General features: G+C 40.7%; 1 protein-coding gene across 14 annotated transcripts in view; it reads left to right on the forward strand.

Moving 5' to 3' along the window:
* Positions 1–12,176, forward strand: part of SRRM1 (serine and arginine repetitive matrix 1) — a 15,334-nt gene extending 3,158 nt beyond the window's left edge. Inside the window, exons 4-17 of one of the 14 annotated variants that reach the window (XM_029086077.1) lie at positions 149–261; positions 724–924; positions 1,427–1,630; positions 2,136–2,255; positions 3,795–4,078; positions 4,213–4,290; positions 4,646–4,732; positions 5,414–5,558; positions 5,835–5,876; positions 7,761–7,865; positions 8,636–9,097; positions 9,986–10,172; positions 10,894–11,088; positions 11,297–12,176. In XM_029086077.1, the coding sequence (XP_028941910.1) occupies positions 149–261; positions 724–924; positions 1,427–1,630; positions 2,136–2,255; positions 3,795–4,078; positions 4,213–4,290; positions 4,646–4,732; positions 5,414–5,558; positions 5,835–5,876; positions 7,761–7,865; positions 8,636–9,097; positions 9,986–10,172; positions 10,894–11,088; positions 11,297–11,401 (2,328 nt within the window). In that variant the 3' untranslated portion in view covers positions 11,402–12,176. Of the gene's footprint in view, positions 1–148; positions 262–723; positions 925–1,426; positions 1,631–2,135; positions 2,256–3,794; positions 4,079–4,209; positions 4,291–4,645; positions 4,733–5,413; positions 5,559–5,834; positions 5,877–7,760; positions 7,866–8,635; positions 9,098–9,985; positions 10,173–10,893; positions 11,089–11,296 lie in introns of all 14 variants that reach the window. The other 13 variants (XM_029086078.1, XM_029086079.1, XM_029086080.1 and 10 more) reach the window with 13 other exon arrangements.
* Positions 12,177–18,486: the final 6,310 nt, after the last annotated feature.

Consider the following 18,486-nt stretch of genomic DNA (forward strand, 5'->3'; position numbering starts at 1 on the left):
TCAATAGACATTGTGTGTTCAGCAGAACTCTGTCTGGGCAACATACTTGGTCCTGAAGCAGTGTATTTATGTTGTTGTTGTTCAACATACACGTTTGGTAAGGTCTTTGTGATGCCTCTGAGTTACATGATGATATTTTGTTGCATAGATAGAGCAAGAGAAACTGGCTTCTATGAAGAAACAAGATGAAGACAAGGAGAAGAGGGAAAAGGAAGACAAAGACAACCGAGAAAAAAGAGACAGATCCAGGAGTCCCAGAAGGTAATGAAAATGCACAGACAATATATCAACAGTGTTCTAGAACAGAGTGGAGAACACAAGGCAGAGAAAAATTAAGTGAACCTTGGAAATACTCCCCTTTGAAAATACTCCCCTTAGCTATTTTAGCAGGCAAGCTTGACTTACTGCTGAACAGTAATTGCAAGTAAACTAGAGCAACTTGGACATAGGTATTGTTCACACTAGGAACTGTTTTAATGGTTTATCTGTTCCAGGCTTTGTTCTTTTTGGTTTTAGGGGTTTTTGTTTGTTTGATATCTTAATTTGGCTGTCAGTTCCTAGCAGAAAATACAAAGCAGTCCTATGTGTGTTTTAACTGCTGTAGATAGTACTGAGATTCTGCCTGATTCAGAAGAGCTTTTAGCTGCTGAGTGTCAGAGGTTTTATTATCCTATTCATCGTTTAGTTAATGTTATGCTATTAAATAGCACCTCTGTTTCCTAGACGCAAATCAAGGTCTCCTTCCCCTCGAAGGAGGTCGTCGCCTGTCAGAAGAGAGCGGAAGCGCAGCCATTCTCGCTCCCCTCATCACAGAACCAAGAGCCGCAGTGCTACTCCTGCACCAGAAAAGAAAGAGGCGACTCCTGAGCCAGAGCCCTCTGTGAAACCAAAGGAGGCTGTTGTTCAAGAGGCAACTTCAAACAAGTAAGTGTGATAACTTTGTGTCTAGAACTATGTATTACCTTTTAAAAAATCAAAATTATCTTAATACCTGCTTGGAGCTTGACTTGGAGGAATGCCTGCCTCTCCCTGTCCTCCTGCAATGGCAAAAGAATTTATTTAATCATCTTCAGTAAGAATTATTTTATTTTTATTTTAATTTTTTTTGTCCTATGTAGAATTCTAAAGGGAGAGTGCTGTGCTGCCAGTGTAGTTTTGTTGTCCTGGTCATCTTTTCCACTTCTGACAATGTCATCTTATTTTCTAGCAAGTTGACACATAACCTGTATATTATTTTTTTTCCTCTTTGAATCATTGTACCACGTTCTAATTCTTTTCACAGTTCTGGAGTGGGATGTCTGACATCTTGTCAGAAAATGGGCAGGAGAATGTTCGTTGTAAGGGAATATCTTGGCAGCTTCTAAAACGTTACTCCAGCAGCTGTGGTTTGTATGTGCTTATATATTGTGTCTTTATTCTTTAACAGTGATATCCCAAAAGCTCCTAAACCTGAACCTCCTGTACCAGAGACTAAGGAAGCTTCACCAGAACGTAATTCAAAGAAGGAGAGAGAGAAGGAAAAAGAGAAGACTCGTCAAAGATCCCCAACTCGGTCCAAGTCAAGGTCAAGATCTCGATCACGTTCTCCATCTCATTCTCGACCAAGAAGGCGTCATAGATCACGGTCAAGGTAGGACTTCAGTTTATGTTGATTGTGAAGGTTGAGAACTGAATATTTTCTTCTGAAGGTGCCACTCAATGTCATGTTCTCAGTTAAAGTAGTTGTGTTTTTAGAGATGTTGAGCTATGGATGTTTTAGGCCAAATGAGAAGGATGCATTCAATGGATAAACGTGTTCGGGTTTTTTCCTGTCAGTTAATGAGAAGATGCTCAGTGATTAACACTGACTGGAGAAGGAATGGTGTACTTAATGCAAGGTATGGCGCTTGTTAAATTATGGGAGTTGTGCAGACTTAAGAGACTGTTTTTTATTATGTTACTTCTTAGTAGAAAGGTGTTGGTAAACTGTAAAGCACTGGCTGTGTCTGAACATACTGCTTTGCATCATCATCTAAACGCTGCTTTGATATGATGCACTTGGAAAAAGCAACTTTACACTCAGTGCCCTGAGGATAAATTTCCTCAACTCTGAAAATTAGATAGTTGCTTTTCATTTGAATTTTTGATTGTGACAGGTCTTACTCCCCTAGAAGGCGACCAAGCCCAAGACGACGGCCATCTCCAAGGAGGAGGAGCCCTCCGAGGCGAATGCCTCCCCCACCCAGACACAGAAGAAGCAGATCCCCTGTGAGGCGGTAAGATTCCCTTTTTTGAGACAACTGAAAACATTAAACTTTGAAAGTTGAAGGGAACATTAGTTGTGAGGAACAAGCATTACCAAAATTACCTTGTTCATCTTACCTTGGTGCTCTCAGGTGTATGAAATGAGTGATGTAAAAACTGCAGTGTCATATTTCATCAGTGTGATGTGGGGGAACGTAACAGGAGCTGGGAAATGATTTCTTTTGAGTTGAAATAGTGATGAGAATTCCACCTTTTTGAACAGGGGCAATTTCAGAACTGTAGCTTCTTCCAATGGCTCTGGACAGCTCCCAGCATAGATTGACGTGACATCTTTTAGTACTTTTTTGCTTAAGACTTTTCTTTCCCCTCCTGATTCTGTCTGGAGAAAAAATTAGAACAAGTAACTGGATTTTACTTGTTGGGAGTTTTTTAAATTATGACTTACTGTTCCATCAAGTAAAATGAAAATCAAAATGAAATTTTGACTTAAAATTTATTTCTTCTTCATATTTTTTAAATTAAAAAGATCTTCAAAGTCTGCTCTCTGGTGTTGGCAGTTGCATTTTTGACAGCATAAGCAGTTGTTCTAGTAGCAAAGCTCTGAGTTGCCTTGCAAAGAAAATTTTGTACTTATGGCAATATCAAAATAGACATTTGTCTTCATAGGAAGAGGATAGATTCCTGTCCTCTGCAGAGGAAGAGAATTAAAGCAATGCTTCCTGTGTCCAGTAGTTGTTAATTTTTAGGAAGGAATAATTCTTTCTCTTTATGACAGAGTGGTGACTATTTTCTTTTTTTTTGAGTTTGTAAAGATGCTCATTTCACACAGTTACTGGGAAAACTGTGGAAAGTTTCAAACATGTATGTTGCAAGATGTACGAGCTCCCTTTCAGCAAATGTTTATCTCACTCAAGGTAGGGTTTCTTTTTTCCAGGTTCTCAGGAATTCTGCAGCCAAAGGTGGATTCTGCAGGTACACAATTGCAACAGAACTTGCCACAAATTTTGCCGCAGAATTCTAGAGGCCCTACCTTTTTAAAATTACAAAGTAAAGATGAAAGACTAAAGCATAAGAATGGATAGATTGATTCTGAATTGTTTAGTTGTTAAGTTGTCTGAAATTTTTATATCTTCTGGTGTAAAAACTTTTTAGTGTCCTTGCATCCTAAACTCTTAAACAGATGTGTTCTGAAGATCATTAAATCACACGTGCTAACACAGGGAATTCTCTTAACCATCCAAAACGTAGAGAGCCCAAACAAAACTAATTGCTCCCAGGAGAAAAGCTTAGTTGTAGTCTGTAGATTGACAGAAAGCAAGCAGAGGTGACACTAACAATTTTTTTTTACTCACTATGTAGTTTAAAAATAGCTGTGAAAGATTGGTTGTTATTCTCTTCTACAAACCGTGTTGAAGGCTGTCAGCCATGTTTGGAAGTGCTGTTGTATGTGGCTCTATATATGTGCTTGCAAACAAATGCAATTCTATGTTGATGCTCAGACATTTCTTAAGCTGACTAGTCAGAATCTAATGATAATATTTGATTTACAGGAGAAGACGGTCATCAGCATCCTTATCTGGCAGTAGCTCTTCCTCTTCCTCCTCACGTTCCCGATCACCACCAAAGAAACAACCTAAAAGAACTGTATCCAGTCCTCCTCGTAAAACACGTAGACTCTCTCCTTCTGCAAGTCCTCCGAGGCGGAGGCACAGACCATCCCCACCAGCAAGTCCACCTCCAAAACCACGTAGATCTCCAACACCCCAGCAGTCGAATCGTGCAAGAAAAAGCCGTAGCTCTGTTTCACCTGGCAGAGCATCAGGTAATCAAATAAATTGTCTTCCAGCAGGTTTTTATCACTTTGTGCTTTAGTTTTCTCAAAGATGCTGCGTACAGTTTGTATGAGCAGAAAAACATGTAAGAATGTAACAAATTGCAACTGAATTAAATAATTTTGTCTTTTAGCACCCAAACATAAGAGTACTGAAAAAAGAGAATCTCCATCGCCAGCACCAAAACCAAGGAAAGCAGAACTGTCTGAATCAGGTATGGCTTTCACTTTTCAACACTGCTTTTGAGTGGGGTTTTTAATCAAAGATGCAAGACAATAAAAGGCAGTTGTTAAGGTGCTCATCTCTCTCAATAGGCCAGCATTGTAAGTGAGAGTTTTCAGAAGTATAAAGGTGATCACTCACACTACCTCAAAGATTTATATCCAGGCTTCTTCTTGGATAAAAGCTCAGCCAAAGTATACTCCAGCCTCAATGTTAACTTCAGACTTAAAAGAAAAAATTAAAAAAATACATGCAATCATGTGCTGTAATATGACTTTGCTTTTGCCTGAATAAGGCAAATTTCTATCTTCAGTTTAAATATTCTGTCCGTGTATTTATCTTTGCAGAAGAAGATAAAGGAGGTAAAATGGCTGCAGCAGATTCAGTTCAGCAGAGGCGTCAGTACAGAAGACAAAATCAACAGTCTTCATCTGGTATGGATGGCATAGATTCATAGATTTCCTAGAGCTGGATTGCAGTTTGCTTTTTGTAGGAAGTAGTTAAATTGAAATACTGATTAAAATTACTTGCTGTTTGTGCTAAAGTTACTGTGCACTGCAGTGCTGTTGTAAACTTCATTCTAGATTTACCACTGATAATGAGGTCACTTTAATTATTACTCACAAAGAACAAAGTATGATTTTTAAAGGTTATGGTGTATCTCTTGATAATTGGTTTCCATCTTTAACATTTGCACTTTTAAACTCTTACCATCCATCACACACAAATGTATTTGCTATGAATTACTTAATCTGTTGTTGCAATGGGTTATTGCCTAATATTTTAGACTCTTGTATCCTTGAGATGAGTAAATTAGCCCGGGCCTGGTATAGATTTTTGTCCACTTAATGTTTCTGTACATAACTGCTGTTCACCTTTTTAATTACCTGGATAGTAAAATTTTATGTGGACACTTAGGTTGCTGGAAATATTTTTACCCAGTTCTGATGGATTCATTTATCACTTGACTTTTAGTTTAACTGCTTTTAAATAGAGACTTTTTATTTTGGGGGCGAGGAGCTTAGTACTTTAAGCTGCAGTATAACCCTATCAGCAACTGTGTTAATGGTGTCATGAGAATCATTTTCCAGAGAGTGATTCTTCTACGTTTATAGATTCTGGTTCTTCGTCTTCATCTGAAGAGGAAAGACCTAAAAGATCCAATGTGAAGAATGGGGAGGTTGGTAGACGCCGACGCCATTCACATTCGCGCAGTCCATCACCGTCTCCACGAAAACGACAGAAGGAGTCCTCCCCTCGGTAATTCCTTCTTAAGCTGAACCTAAGTGATGTCTTTTTTTTTTTCCCTAACTATTCAGTTAATGATGTTATTTATCTGCTGTGCAACTGTCAGCAAATACACAACAGAATTAAGTCATGTCCAGTTTGCCCAGTCTTGTTTTGGGATTGTTTCAAAATTCTTGTTATGGTCATTTGATAAGAATTACTCTGAACTTTATTTGAATATGTTCAATTTTGCCTCAAATATATGGCAGATAGATTTGTTTTGTTTTATTTCTCCTCCACTGCTATCAGGATGCAGATGGAAAAGAGGTGGCAGTCGCCAGTGATGAAAAGGTTAGTTAGAAATTAATCTGTTAAATCAGATTTGCATATAGAAAATCATTTAGACAAGTTCTCATTTATTTTGTCATAGATAAGTACTTGCCATCCTTTGTCCTTTGGACTTGCACACTCGAAGCAGTAAGGTGAGGGAAATTCAGACTGATGTGTTCCTTAATGTGTTGGATTTGGGACCATTTCACTGGGGAAAGAAAAAAAAGAGGAACACCTGCTCCGTCTCCTTCATGGTTCACTATTTGTTAATTTACATAAGCCTGTAACAGCTAATGACATTACTGTCATTAGCATCTAAGTGATGCCTGAAAACAACTGCACGTTGTATTCTTTGGGGAGTTTTCTTACTCCACATACACAGGTTTGAAAGGTGAGTGAGCAATACTTTGTATTCTTGCTGCCCTTAATGTTCTGGCTAAAACCCTTCTGTAGACTTGCAACAAGTGATCAAGTTCTTGATGTTCTGGATCACACATAATGGGAATTTTCAAAAGTCTCATTCCTCTCTTCACTAGATATTTGGAACTACTAATAGTATACAAGTGGTAGACTAGCAGTGAACACCTACTTTATTTTCTTTGTTATGTAGGCAGCATTGTCAACACTTTCATTTGCGCAATTGTTTGCTCTGTGTTGATCTCGGAATATAGGAAGGTGCAGGAAGTTGGGTGCTTCATAGGTTTATTAATCTGATCTGATGACCCTTGTGAGCAATCTGTAATTAAGACCTAGCTAGAATATAGTTGCAGCATACATAATGGTGTATGAGATTAAGTATGACTACTTCTACAGATGTAGAGCATTCTAATTATGGATCTTGTCAAACAATTCTGCGTAAAAACAGATTGGAATTCAGAGATCTTAATCTGTTTTGCAAGGTACTAAATTCACCTACTGCCTCTTTTGTAAATACACATTTAATTAGGGCAACCATGACATTTGAAGATTGTTATTTTTTTGGATCATAAAATAATGTTGTCTTTTGGAGCACTCTTCTCTATAAAAGTGTAACTCGTTGCTTGGAGAACAACAGCCAGCGTATTTGAAATCAAATCTCAGTTTATGTAGATGAGCTTCTTTGCTTTTTCATTACTCTCATTTTTTCCTTCATCCAGTCACTTTCACTGAATTACTTTAAAAAAAAAAAAATTAAAAAGAATGTTTTACTTTGCAGAATAACCAATATTCCTCTCCTTTAAAACTCTAGGAGAGTATGTGTTTGATTAAAATATCCCATCCCAGAAATCTGTTGTAAACCTTACAGAGCAGAAAACAGCTCGTTTTGTGGAATAAATTTAATCCAGATATCTGCAGTTTAGCAAGAACTCTTGATTCTTCTCTGCGTTTCAAGAAATAAGTCCTTTTGGATTTCAGATCCAGAGATGAAAGCTGTTTTCAAAAGTACAGCTTCACCCTGTTTAATCTGATCCAAAACACAGCTGGGCATTCCCAATTCCTCCCTTGTGTTGATCTAGCAGTCACGTCACTGCCTGACGATGAAGAGATGTTCTTGTTGGATCAGTGACCTGATGTGACTCATTAGATAATCGGGAGATTCTGTGCAAGGGAAATGGCAGGAATGAGCTTTCAGGGGGAGAAAATGGGATAGAGTTGGGCTTCCTCTTTGGCTACAAGATGTGAATAGCTGGGGTTAAGCAGAATGTGAAATGGTCTCATGGCTCCTCTAGTAACCTCTGAAAATTACAGTGAAATTATCTGCTGTCTCAGCACTCTTCAGAAAGACAAATAGATTTTTTTTCCATCTTCTAATAGAATTTCATTTTGAAGTGCATGAACAAGATGGTTTTGTATAGTGAAAGCAGAATAAAAAAGAATCTCATGGCTCAATTGCAACTTTTCTGAGAAATCCCTTTATCTCTTTAGCAGGAGGAGGAGAAGTCCATCACCCCCACCAGCCAGGCGGCGACGCTCTCCTTCACCCGCCCCTCCTCCTAGGCGACGGCGCTCCCCTTCCTTACCTCGTCGGAGGTGAGGTGTTGCGTTTTTGTCACAAAATGGTTGCTTTTGGTTTGTTGACTTCCAACTATGACCTGTGAAAAGAAATGCTGTGAATGAGGAAGCCAGTTCCTTGATTGACAGTTACTGAGGGGAATGGAGTTTTGCTAGTGGGATTCTGTGTGAGCTGGGTATCATTTAATTGCTGTATCAAATGCTGAATAGAATCATAGAATCATGGAATGGTTTGGGTTGGAAGGGACCTTAAAGATCATCCAGTCCCAACCCCTCTGCCATCAGCAGGGACACCTTCCACTAGACCAGGTTGCTCAAAGCCTCATCCAACCTGGCCTTCAACACTTCCAGGGAGGGGGCATCTACAACTCCCTTGGGCAACCTGTTCCAGTGTCTGACCACCCTCACAGTGAAGAACTTCTTCCTAATATCTCATCTAAACCTCCCCTCTTTCAGCTTAAATCCATTTCCCCTTGTTCTGTCATTAGTTGTCCTTATGAAAAGTCCTTCCCCAGCTTTCTTGTAGCCCCTTCAGGTACTGGGAGGCCGTTATAATCTCCCTTGAGCCTTCTCTTCTCCAGGCTAAACAGCCCCAACTCTTTCAGCCTGTCCTCATAGGAGAGGTGCTATGAATAAAACCCATAAAGCTGGTTCTGGAAAAAGTTTGGTATTAAGTAAAGTTTTAAAGAATTTTTAGAGGAATTTTTTTCCCTTCTTTGGACAAATTGCAAGACACTGTAACTAATTCACATGCCTCTGTGGCACCTGAACCTTTGTTTTCTCTGTAGGTCTCCATCACCACCCCCACGCAGACGTTCGCCTTCTCCGCGGAGATACTCTCCACCAATACAGAGACGATACTCTCCTTCCCCACCACCGAAGAGAAGAACAGCCTCTCCTCCTCCCCCGCCTAAACGCAGAGCATCACCTTCTCCACAGTCCAAGCGCAGAGTCTCCCATTCACCGCCGCCAAAACAAAGGAGCTCACCAGCCGCTAAAAGGCGTTCACCTTCGATATCTTCCAAGCACAGGAAGGGATCTCCTCCCAGTAGGTCCAATCGGGAAACACGTTCTCCACCACAAAACAAAAGGCATTCACCTTCACCACGGCCTCGAGCTTCTCATACCTCTGCAAGCCCACCACCACCACGAAGGGGAGCTTCAGCTTCACCCCAGAGAAGACAGTCTCCATCTCCAAGCACTAGACCCATCAGGAGGGTGTCAAGAACACCAGAACCTAAGAAGACAAAGTAAAAAAATCCATCTTTGTTGTTGGGGGTTTTGTGTGGGGTTTTTTTGTGGGAATAGCTAAGGAATCACATCAAAATAGTTTGTGTATTTTGGGATTGCTCAAGTCTTGGTGGCTCTGTTCAGCTTCTCCCATCATAACAGATTTTTCAGAAGTTTATTAGATTGGAGGCATCTGTTAAAATAAGGTTCAACACAGGGAGAAGCATTAGAGAGGCTTTATGTAGGGTTAGTGGAGTCTTTAATTGCACAACAAAGCACGGGGACTGAGCAGGTGAAAATAAGTTTGAGAGAAGTTTTGCTGCTAGCTTTGTTTGAAGGAAAATGAACTTTCTCTTATTTTAAAGTGAACTGAAGAAGGGAACCAACACTTTTCATTAGCTCATAAATCAGTTCATAAGTTGTCATCCAAGAGGGGGGGAAAAAAACCCTGCACGTTTAGAATTTTAACAGTTTTCTTGAGTGGGATGCAGCTCTTAAAAGCAGGTAGTCAAAAGTGGTGCTGGCTTATTAATTCAGAGAGAGAATGGAGCTGGATGTAATGTCTTGTGCTCTTTCTTCACTGGATGATAAAACAGCATTGCTATTCTGTTGACTTTCAATGTGGTTATAAATTAGTCATATCAGAAGGAGGGGAGCAATCATTCCTGAGCAACACCGCTGTTATTGTTCAACAAGCGATCAAGTTGCAGTGTCCTTTGGTGTTACAGATCCACAGTGGTATTAGATTGTTTTGCCTTTTGTAACATGCACCAGCAAAGTAACTAATAACTTGTTAAGTGGCAGCTGAACCAAGTTAGAAGCATAAATGTTAATTTGGCTTTTTTTGTTCATTTTTACTGTCTCGTTTTTTCTCTTCCATCTCTAATTGTGACTCTTCTGTTCTTAAGGGCTTCCACACCAAGTCCACGATCTGCGAGACGAGTCTCTTCATCACGGTCTGCATCAGGATCACCCGAGCAAGCACCGAAGAAACACCAAGGACCTCCATCTCCTACTCGATCTCGTTCCCCTTCTGCAAACTGGTCACCTGCAAAAAAGGCTAAAAGCCCAACTCAGAGCCCGTCACCTGCAAGGGTATTTGTTTGCTAGTAAAACCAATACTGGTTTAGGGTGTATGGCAAGTTATTTTTATGAAGACTTGGCTACTGAACAGCTCTAAGCTTATTCACATGGGGGAGAAAAATAAATATCCTTGGAGCTATTTTTTTGGGAGTTAAAAACTCCTTAAAAACAATTTGTAACATAATTTTTTCAAACTTAACATCTCAGTCTGGAAAAAAAAAAGTGCTATTTTATATATATTTGAACTTCTGGAAGAAAAAACTTGCCCATTACATGAGTTTCATGGTCTCCAAAGTGAGGTGGTGTGATTTATGCTGAGTAGTCTCACGTACAAACTCAGGCTATTCCTCCTGGGAAGAGAACAGATTGTTTGGCATCCTTACCTGTTCTCCTGAGGTGTTTCCTAGGGACACCAGAGGAGTGTTTGAGGGAGTTAGACTCCACCTGCAGTATTGATTTTTATGAAGAGGTTTGCCTGTGACCAGCATGTCCAGTTTGCACGGTGTTTTATGTTCTGTTTCAAACAGACACAGCGCAGCCGTGCGTCTTCTAGGATTACTTCTGCCAGCTGATGGGGAAGTGACTTTCCCCCAGTTCTGAAGACAGTGTTGAGGTTCCTGAATTTCAAATGTTGCTCAGTCCATTCACATTTCCCAGGATGGTTGTGGGTTTGTTTTAACATTTGGAAGCCTTAGGAATGAGTTGTAATATCTGTTGAATTGTTTTGTTACAGAATTCAGATCAAGAAGGGGGTGGAAAGAAGAAGAAGAAAAAGAAGGATAAGAAGCATAAAAAGGATAAAAAGCACAAGAAACACAAAAAACATAAGAAGGAGAAGGCTGCAGCGGCTGCAGCAGCTGCTGCTGTGGCTGCAGCAGATACCACCTCTGCACAGGAAGAGCAGGAAGCAGAGACAGAACCCAAAAAGGTAGGAATTTGGTACCTGTGCTTGAATTTATAAGAAAATAGATGGAGAGGAATGTGCACAGTACTCTTGGTGGTCTAAGCAGCAATCTTCCTTCAGAAATGCTACTTAGTGTCTCGTGATATCACTCGGTCATTTACTGTATTGGGGGGGGGGCTGCGGCCTGGCTTAGCTTTCGGTGTTTGAAGAAATGCTTTGTCTTTGTTTGAAGGAGACAGAAAGTGAACCAGAAGACAACCTTGATGATCTAGAAAAACACCTGCGAGAGAAAGCACTGAGGTCAATGAGGAAGGCGCAAGTGTCACCCCCATCCTAGGCTGAATCCTTTGATATAATGTATATTTTATTTGGTTTGTACTCAGAATTCAATTTCAAATTGCTAAATGTGTTTGAGCTTTAGAATATAACATTTGTTGTAATAATTGCTAGGTTGAGGTTCACCATGTACAAAGGGCATGGATTTACATTACAAAAGGTGTCCACAGTGTACTAGTGACATTCTTTCATTGGCAGTCAACATAATTTCATTTAGAGTGAGACTTTTTAGAAGCAGTAGGAATTTGTTTTGAAGGTTTTAAACATGACCCCTCGATTTCCCTAGTTTCTTTGAAATTCAACGAAAGCCTTTAGCATAATTTGTGAGGGGCTTATTTGACTTCTTTTTTTCTCTCCGTTTACATTATGCTACTAACCTTTGTGGTTTGTAAGCTTGCCCAGAAATAAAACCACTGCAGAATTACCAAGGAATTACATCTATTTTAATGCTTTCTACTGTTGCCTGTATAGTCTCCATTAAAGCAAATCAAGAATAGCAGTTTAGAATGGTACATAAATGAAAGCATGTTGTTTACCAGGACACTGTGGGTTTATATTGATGTAACATGTTGATTTGGAACACTGGAATTTCATTTGTATTTTTATGTTCTTTTTTTTTTTTTAAAGGGCAGTTTCCATGATCAGCAGTCCCAGAAAAAATAAAATAAAATATATAAAAAAAAAAAGAATCCTTCAGTTACATAAATTTTGTTTGTGAGATGTCGTTGCCCCATTCATAAATCTTGTCTCGTTACGGTTCTTCTGAATGGTATAAGCAACTTTCAGAGAATGTGCTCTTTGAAAGTTTGAGGAACCTGAACTTTGGATATTGTCATGTTTTCACTGTTTTTTTGGTTTTGTTTTGGGTTTTTTTTGGTTTTTGTTTTGTTTTTTTAACTAAAGCTATATAAAGCTTGTGGATTAAACAAAATAAATTTCTAAATTTAAACAGATGTTGGCTATTTTTATATGAACATTTACATTTGCTAATCAATTTTCTTTTGTACAGGGTTAATGAATACACAGATACGAAAAAGTATTTGATCCAATATGCTGGCTTCTGAAAAATTGGGGCTTTTTGGTTTTTAAGTGTCCTAGGGGGTAGCAGAAATAGCCCTTTGTTAATTCCCTGATGCTCCTGTTGTGTCTGGATTGGTGTTCTTGCAAAGCAAGAGTAAAACAGTCTTACCTGGTCAGCACTCTGTTAGGATAAACTTAAAATAAACTATTTACTGGTGAGAATTGCTTGTCATAGCAAGTAAAATGTTTCAAGGTCCTGCAATAAATGCGAGGCAGGTTTGTATTAACTGAGTTACAGGCTTTAGCCACGTCAGCACCGGTTTGAACGCTCATCGGAAGAATCCTGGTGGTTTGCTGCCTTTTTCATAATCATATTTGAAATTTGCTGGATTGCTACTGTTGAATTTTTTAAAAAAATACATAATTGAAGCTCTGTTTCTGAAATCAAGTCAGTTCTGAAGTCTGAGGTTCCTCTGGAAGGAGGAATGGAACATACTTTTAAATACTTATTTTATTTTTTTTGTCCTGCATCTGAAGTAGGTGTGATGTGCACAGTTCAGTGTAGATATTTGATTAGTCTTTTTACTTGACATCCTGTAGGGTTTTGGAATCCAACAGCTATTCTGGAGATACTGAGGGAAGGGGATATCTAACATAGCTTCCTTCTGCACTTCCTTATATGCTGAATCTCATTGTATGCGACAGTGCTTGTAAACTTAGTTCAACAAACACGTGAATGTTGAGTATCCTCTGTTATTAAATGTGTATAATAAATCCCAAGAACTTTCTGAACAGACACATTTTTTAAAGTACATCTGAGTGAATTTGGTGCTTATGAAACTACAGACCCTGCCCACATCATGTGTTCCTCTCTTGTTCAGTTGTTTTTTCCTGAGGTGTTTCTTGGCAGCACAAATGATTCTGAAATTCAGTCTTTAAAAGGTGTGCAGCCTTCACGAGGAGTTCATGCCTCGTTCTTTATCTGAATCTTTCTGCTGGGTTCTGTGACCTCTGTGTGCCTTTTCATCTTGGCACTAAGGGAAGTTCTTTAAATATGTTCAGTACCTGAGTCACTGCTTATCTTCCCTCAGGCCCATTTTTCATCTCCTGCACTTTGATAACGGACGTCGCTGTTGATTGTGGACAGGTCATGAAGGGAGACTGGACCTTCCCAAGACTGTCAGGTGGTCCCTCACCCTTTCTTTGGAGTTTCTATTGTTAGGTGCTCACTCCTTTTTAATTTTTTTTCCTTAAACATCTGTAAAGAATTACTTAGCTTTAAAAATAGCAATTAAATATGCTCTTTAGGAAGAATATAACTTAGAAGTTTTATTTAGTGTGATTTATGATTTATTTAGCCATTCATTCAAGTACTAACACTGCATTTGAATTCCAGTCGAGTGGTAGCAAGCCTTCTCTTGTCTTCTCAGGAGCTATTGCACCCTTCCCTGCTGCTCCAAATTCTGGTGTGTAGATACTTTTCAGTACAAAGTGACTCGGCGTTGGTGGTTGATCGGCCTTCAGCGTCTGTACCGTGCAACTTGTCCCGTGGACTGTTGACTTACAACATTGAATTCCTCTCCTGATCTTCTGTAATGGAGATCCTGGCATCCCAACTCAAATTTGATCTGTTCACCACTCGATCTTCTGGGTTCACCTCTTCCCTCTCTTTCTCAACCCTTTTATTTGTAGTCGTGCTGCTGTAGTTCAGAAGGTAACCGTGTAGGATGCCCCGTGCAACGTGGTAGAACCTCTGGTGCGTGTCTCTCACTCTTTTTACTCTGAATCTGCTCATGCTGGATGTTTGCTCATTAATCAAGGCTCCCTTCCTGAAATGACAGATACATGGGTTTCAATAAGTGACTTGCTGGAATAACTATATCTAACTACACATAAAAAAAGATTAAATAAATTCAAGTTTAATTAGACTGTATCATTTAGATGGAAATGAGTCTACAGGATGATGAAGTGAGTCACTGGCAGGTCAATATCTGTAGTTCCTAATAAAGAAGAGATGTATTTGTTATGTCAACAGATGGGACAATAGCAGGTGTGTGTGCAACAGTTTGAAGTTTATAGAAACTCAGTGTTGGATTATTAAATCTTTCCAGTTGCCTGGGGAGTTCTGTGCGGCCCAGTCTCCCGAGCTTCACCTCTGAAACTAATTTATGAATTGCTTCCACGTTCAGGACAAAGACTGTTCTGCTGCTGGTTTGGAAAATGTCTGGTACGGCCTGAACGCTGATGTAATCCCCGTGATAAATACCAGTGCGAAGGCAGAGCGCTGTGCTCAGAGCTGTAACTGTAAAACTTGGCGCATTAAAGCTCATATTTGCTCAGCTCCGTGTTGTCTGACACAAATTAATCACAGCAGAGGCCCAGACCTGGAGAGCTGACTGGTGATGGTGGGAGCAGCTTGAACATCGTGTGCGTTTCAACACTCTGCTGCCTTCCCTCAAACATCAAATGTACCGATACGTAAGTTTGGATATAAAAATTAGAGCTGTTGGGAGAGTGGCTCTTGGCAGGGACTTGGACTGTGTTTCGAGTGAGTTTCACGTCAGCTGTTTTGTGGGATGACTTTTGTTTTAGTAGAGGATCATCTGCTCATCAAACCTTGAATCGTCTCTTCAAGCCCGTTACTAAAGTCACGTCAGTGTCAGCAGGGCAGTCACAGCCCTGACAGCCCTCAATTTGCGTCTCAGCCAGAGGCCAAAACTGTAGTAGAGACTTTGGCAGGTGAGGGGGAACTGCTGCTCCTCAGTGTCACCTTCCCACGTGGCTCTCCAGCTTCACTGAATAGTGACTCAGTTTCCCTCTTGTACAACTTTTTTTTTCCCCTCCCCTGTCGTATTCACAGAACTTCCCAGTGGAACTGTCTGTTTCTCTTGATCAGGTCTCAGCCATTGTAATAAATTCCCACAAGAGTGGCCTATCTCTTTAGGGATAATAAAAAGATGATTAAATCGCAGAACAGTGGCGTAGGCAGTTGTGTATTTCCAGACTTTAATCAGCAGTTTGACTTTTGAACTTTACTTTAGCTCTCCTAGAACGAGTTCAAAGGGGTCGTAACTCCTCGAGTCCGTTCAGCTGCGGCATGAAGCAAGAAGATGGAGATGGTTCCCCACCCCGGCGGCTGGAGGTAGATGATCTCCTGTCACGGTGACTCTTATCCGAGCTCTTTCTGCCTCGAAAATCAGAGTCACCTGCTTCAAGTGCAGCAAGAATGTTGCCTCTGCTGCTGTATGACATTCTTGAATGTGAAACACCTATAAACTGTTTCTCTTGGAACCCTCTCTTTGTTTCAAGCTAGGTTCTGGTTGGAAGAAGCCGTTTGACTTATGTTTCATTCGGGTTTAGTTCTGACTTGACTCAATAATTGTGTTTCCTTCCAGCAAGAGTGACGCTGAGCTCACATCCATCATGCTTAAAGATCTTACGGTCCACTGGTGATAAGTTGTGTTTGCTTCCTTGGTTGCCTGGAGGCAATCAGCCTGCAAATACGTGGGCATGATCTTTATATGCCCAATTCTGTGCGTGGGTGAAGCCTGGGGACGATGGCTGGGAAGTGGGATTTAATTTATTTGACTTTAAAATAGTAGAGCAACCGATACGCAGGTGGAGGTGACCTGACTTTGTTCAGGGGGGTTTTGCTCCTCAATTATTCCCTCTACATTTATTTTTAACACGTTTGGCTGTTTTGCAGGGTTGGGTGAAGGAGAGTTCTGTAGGTAACGCAGATGCTACGTGCACCGTATGATTTAGCAGCTGAAGATGCTTCTGAGAAGAGGGATTTGGCTTGGGGAGTCTGTGTGTTTCTACCTTTAAAGGAAAATATTTGTGTTTTTGCCTGAAACGGAGCTGCTCCCCCCTGGCCATGCTCTCTGCCAGGGCAGGATGGGCTTGCAAGTGCCTTTTACCCAATGGGACTGGGAGCAGGACCACAGCGAGGGGGAAAACCTGCCTCTATAACTGGATTCTGCCATTTAAAACTGGATTTAATAAAGTTTCAAGAAGAATCACTGTTCAAAATGATACCTGTTAAAAATCTAATTTATAGTTACCTACTGAAAAGTTACTCATTTTCAGAAAAGGATGCTGGAAGATGAGCACGAAGCCTCGTTTTGAAGAATATTGGTGCAGAACTTGAGTCTGTGACCCGAACACACAAAGTTTTGGTGGGAGAAAAATGTTATTAACATTGTAAAATAAGCTTTAATTAGGGGTTCATCTTCACTAAGAGAAAGTTTAATTTCTTCATAATGTGAAAAGGAAATAGTGCTGGACTCCCTGGCCCTGCTCACTAAAGCAGCAGCTGTTAATGACCATTAATGAAGAACAGATGCATGGTATGGCAAAGCTGTAAATGTTTTTTCAAATAAAAATATATAGAAAATACACCAAACTTTACCAAAATGGCTTTAAGCACCACACACATTGAAGGACAAGGTGTGCTTTGTGCTCTCTTCAATTCCAGGCAATGAAGAAGCAGCTGGACTGTGTGTGTCCACAAACCTACCAAAGCAGCGTGGGAATTGCTTAATTGTTCAGCTTTTGGAGAGGGAAATGGCTGTTAAAATCATCAGTCGTTGTGAAACAACTGGAAAAAAAAAGGTGGTTGTGTTTTGTTTGAATTCACTTTCACCTAAATAGGACTCAGGAAAATAATGAGTAAAAATTGTAGTTAAAAAGAAAAAGGATGTATTTAACAAAATTTAAACACATGTATGTTCACTTAAAAGTGTCCAGGGGTGGTGTATCAAGTTTATCACAAATAGCTTCAAATTTAGAGTCGAGAGACTACAGAAGTGTAAATCAGACCCTCAAAGGTTACACCAAAGGTTACTCTCCTTGAGAAAAATGAAACTACAACAACAAAGTCGGATCAAACTGATTTGTTGAAAAGATGTTTCCTGTCTGCTAATTTAAACTAGGATTAAAATTAGGGATTTAAATGAATTCAAGCAGGCTAATAGGAAACATCAGTTCCACTCTTGCCTTCTGGAGCGAGATAAAGCCGGGAGCTCTCAGCCTCCTGCTCGAGCAGAGCCCGGTGTCTTCACGGCCGATGCTTTAGGCAATCTGGTGCTGCCGCTGTTGGAGGTGAGACAGGAGATGAGATGGAGACAGCCCAGCCCATTGAGGTAATTTCTAAGTCTGGACCAGCAAAGCCAGCTCTGGCCCAGCACACGGTGGGGCCAGTTAATTCGATTTTCTATCATCACTTTTCATCTGCAAGTGGGTTTGTTGGCGTTCCACCAACCTGGGGATGAACTGAAAGCTGGTGCTTAGGGGAGAAGGATCACAGCCGGTTTGTCACGGAGCTAAAAGAGTTTCTGGAAAGGACAGGGGTTTTGGTTGGTTGGGGTTTTTTTTGTTGGTTTTAATTTTTCCCCTAGTTTTTCATTTAAAAGCATGAGCTGCGATGTGCCTCCGCTGAGGTTTGCTGGTGTCTCGTATAGCTGAGAGGGGCTGTGCCCAAGCAGCAAACAGGTATCGCACGGAGCCAGCCCGAGCGTCCCGGGAGGGGAAATGCTGCGAAAACGCTCCCGTAGCTGGGAGTGTCCTATTTATAATGGGACGTGGCCCACTCCTGGGGCAGGTGACTCAACGATTGACACCCTCATCTGAACTGGGTGAAACTGGGATTAGAGGGCGCAGTGACTCACAGGGACAGCAGCCACCTTGTGCCATACGCGCCCGTTTGTTCAGCGATGATTTGCTTTTGTTTTCTGCTGAGATTGTTTTAGATAACCCCAAAAATCAGTGCTGCAGGAAAAAGTGTGTGCTGGCTCCCAAACTGGGACCAGTGTTGGTGCTGGGAGTGCAGGTGGCTTGTGGAGAGGATTTGCTGCAGGGATGGTGACTCTGAGCCTTTAGTGTAAAATGGGCCTACAAGAAAGCTGGGGAGGGACTTTATATAAGGGCAGTTAATGACAGAACAAGGGGAAATGGGTTTAAACTGGAAGAGGGGAGGTTTAGTTTGGATATTGGGAAGAAATTCTTTGCTGTGAGGGTGGTGAGACACTGGCCCAAGTTGCCCAGAGAAGCTGTGGCTGGCGCTCC

The sequence above is a fragment of the Antrostomus carolinensis genome, unplaced genomic scaffold (assembly GCF_000700745.2).
Source record: "Antrostomus carolinensis isolate BGI_N321 unplaced genomic scaffold, ASM70074v2 scaffold3207, whole genome shotgun sequence".
In the NCBI taxonomy this organism is placed as follows: Eukaryota; Metazoa; Chordata; class Aves; order Caprimulgiformes; family Caprimulgidae; genus Antrostomus; species Antrostomus carolinensis.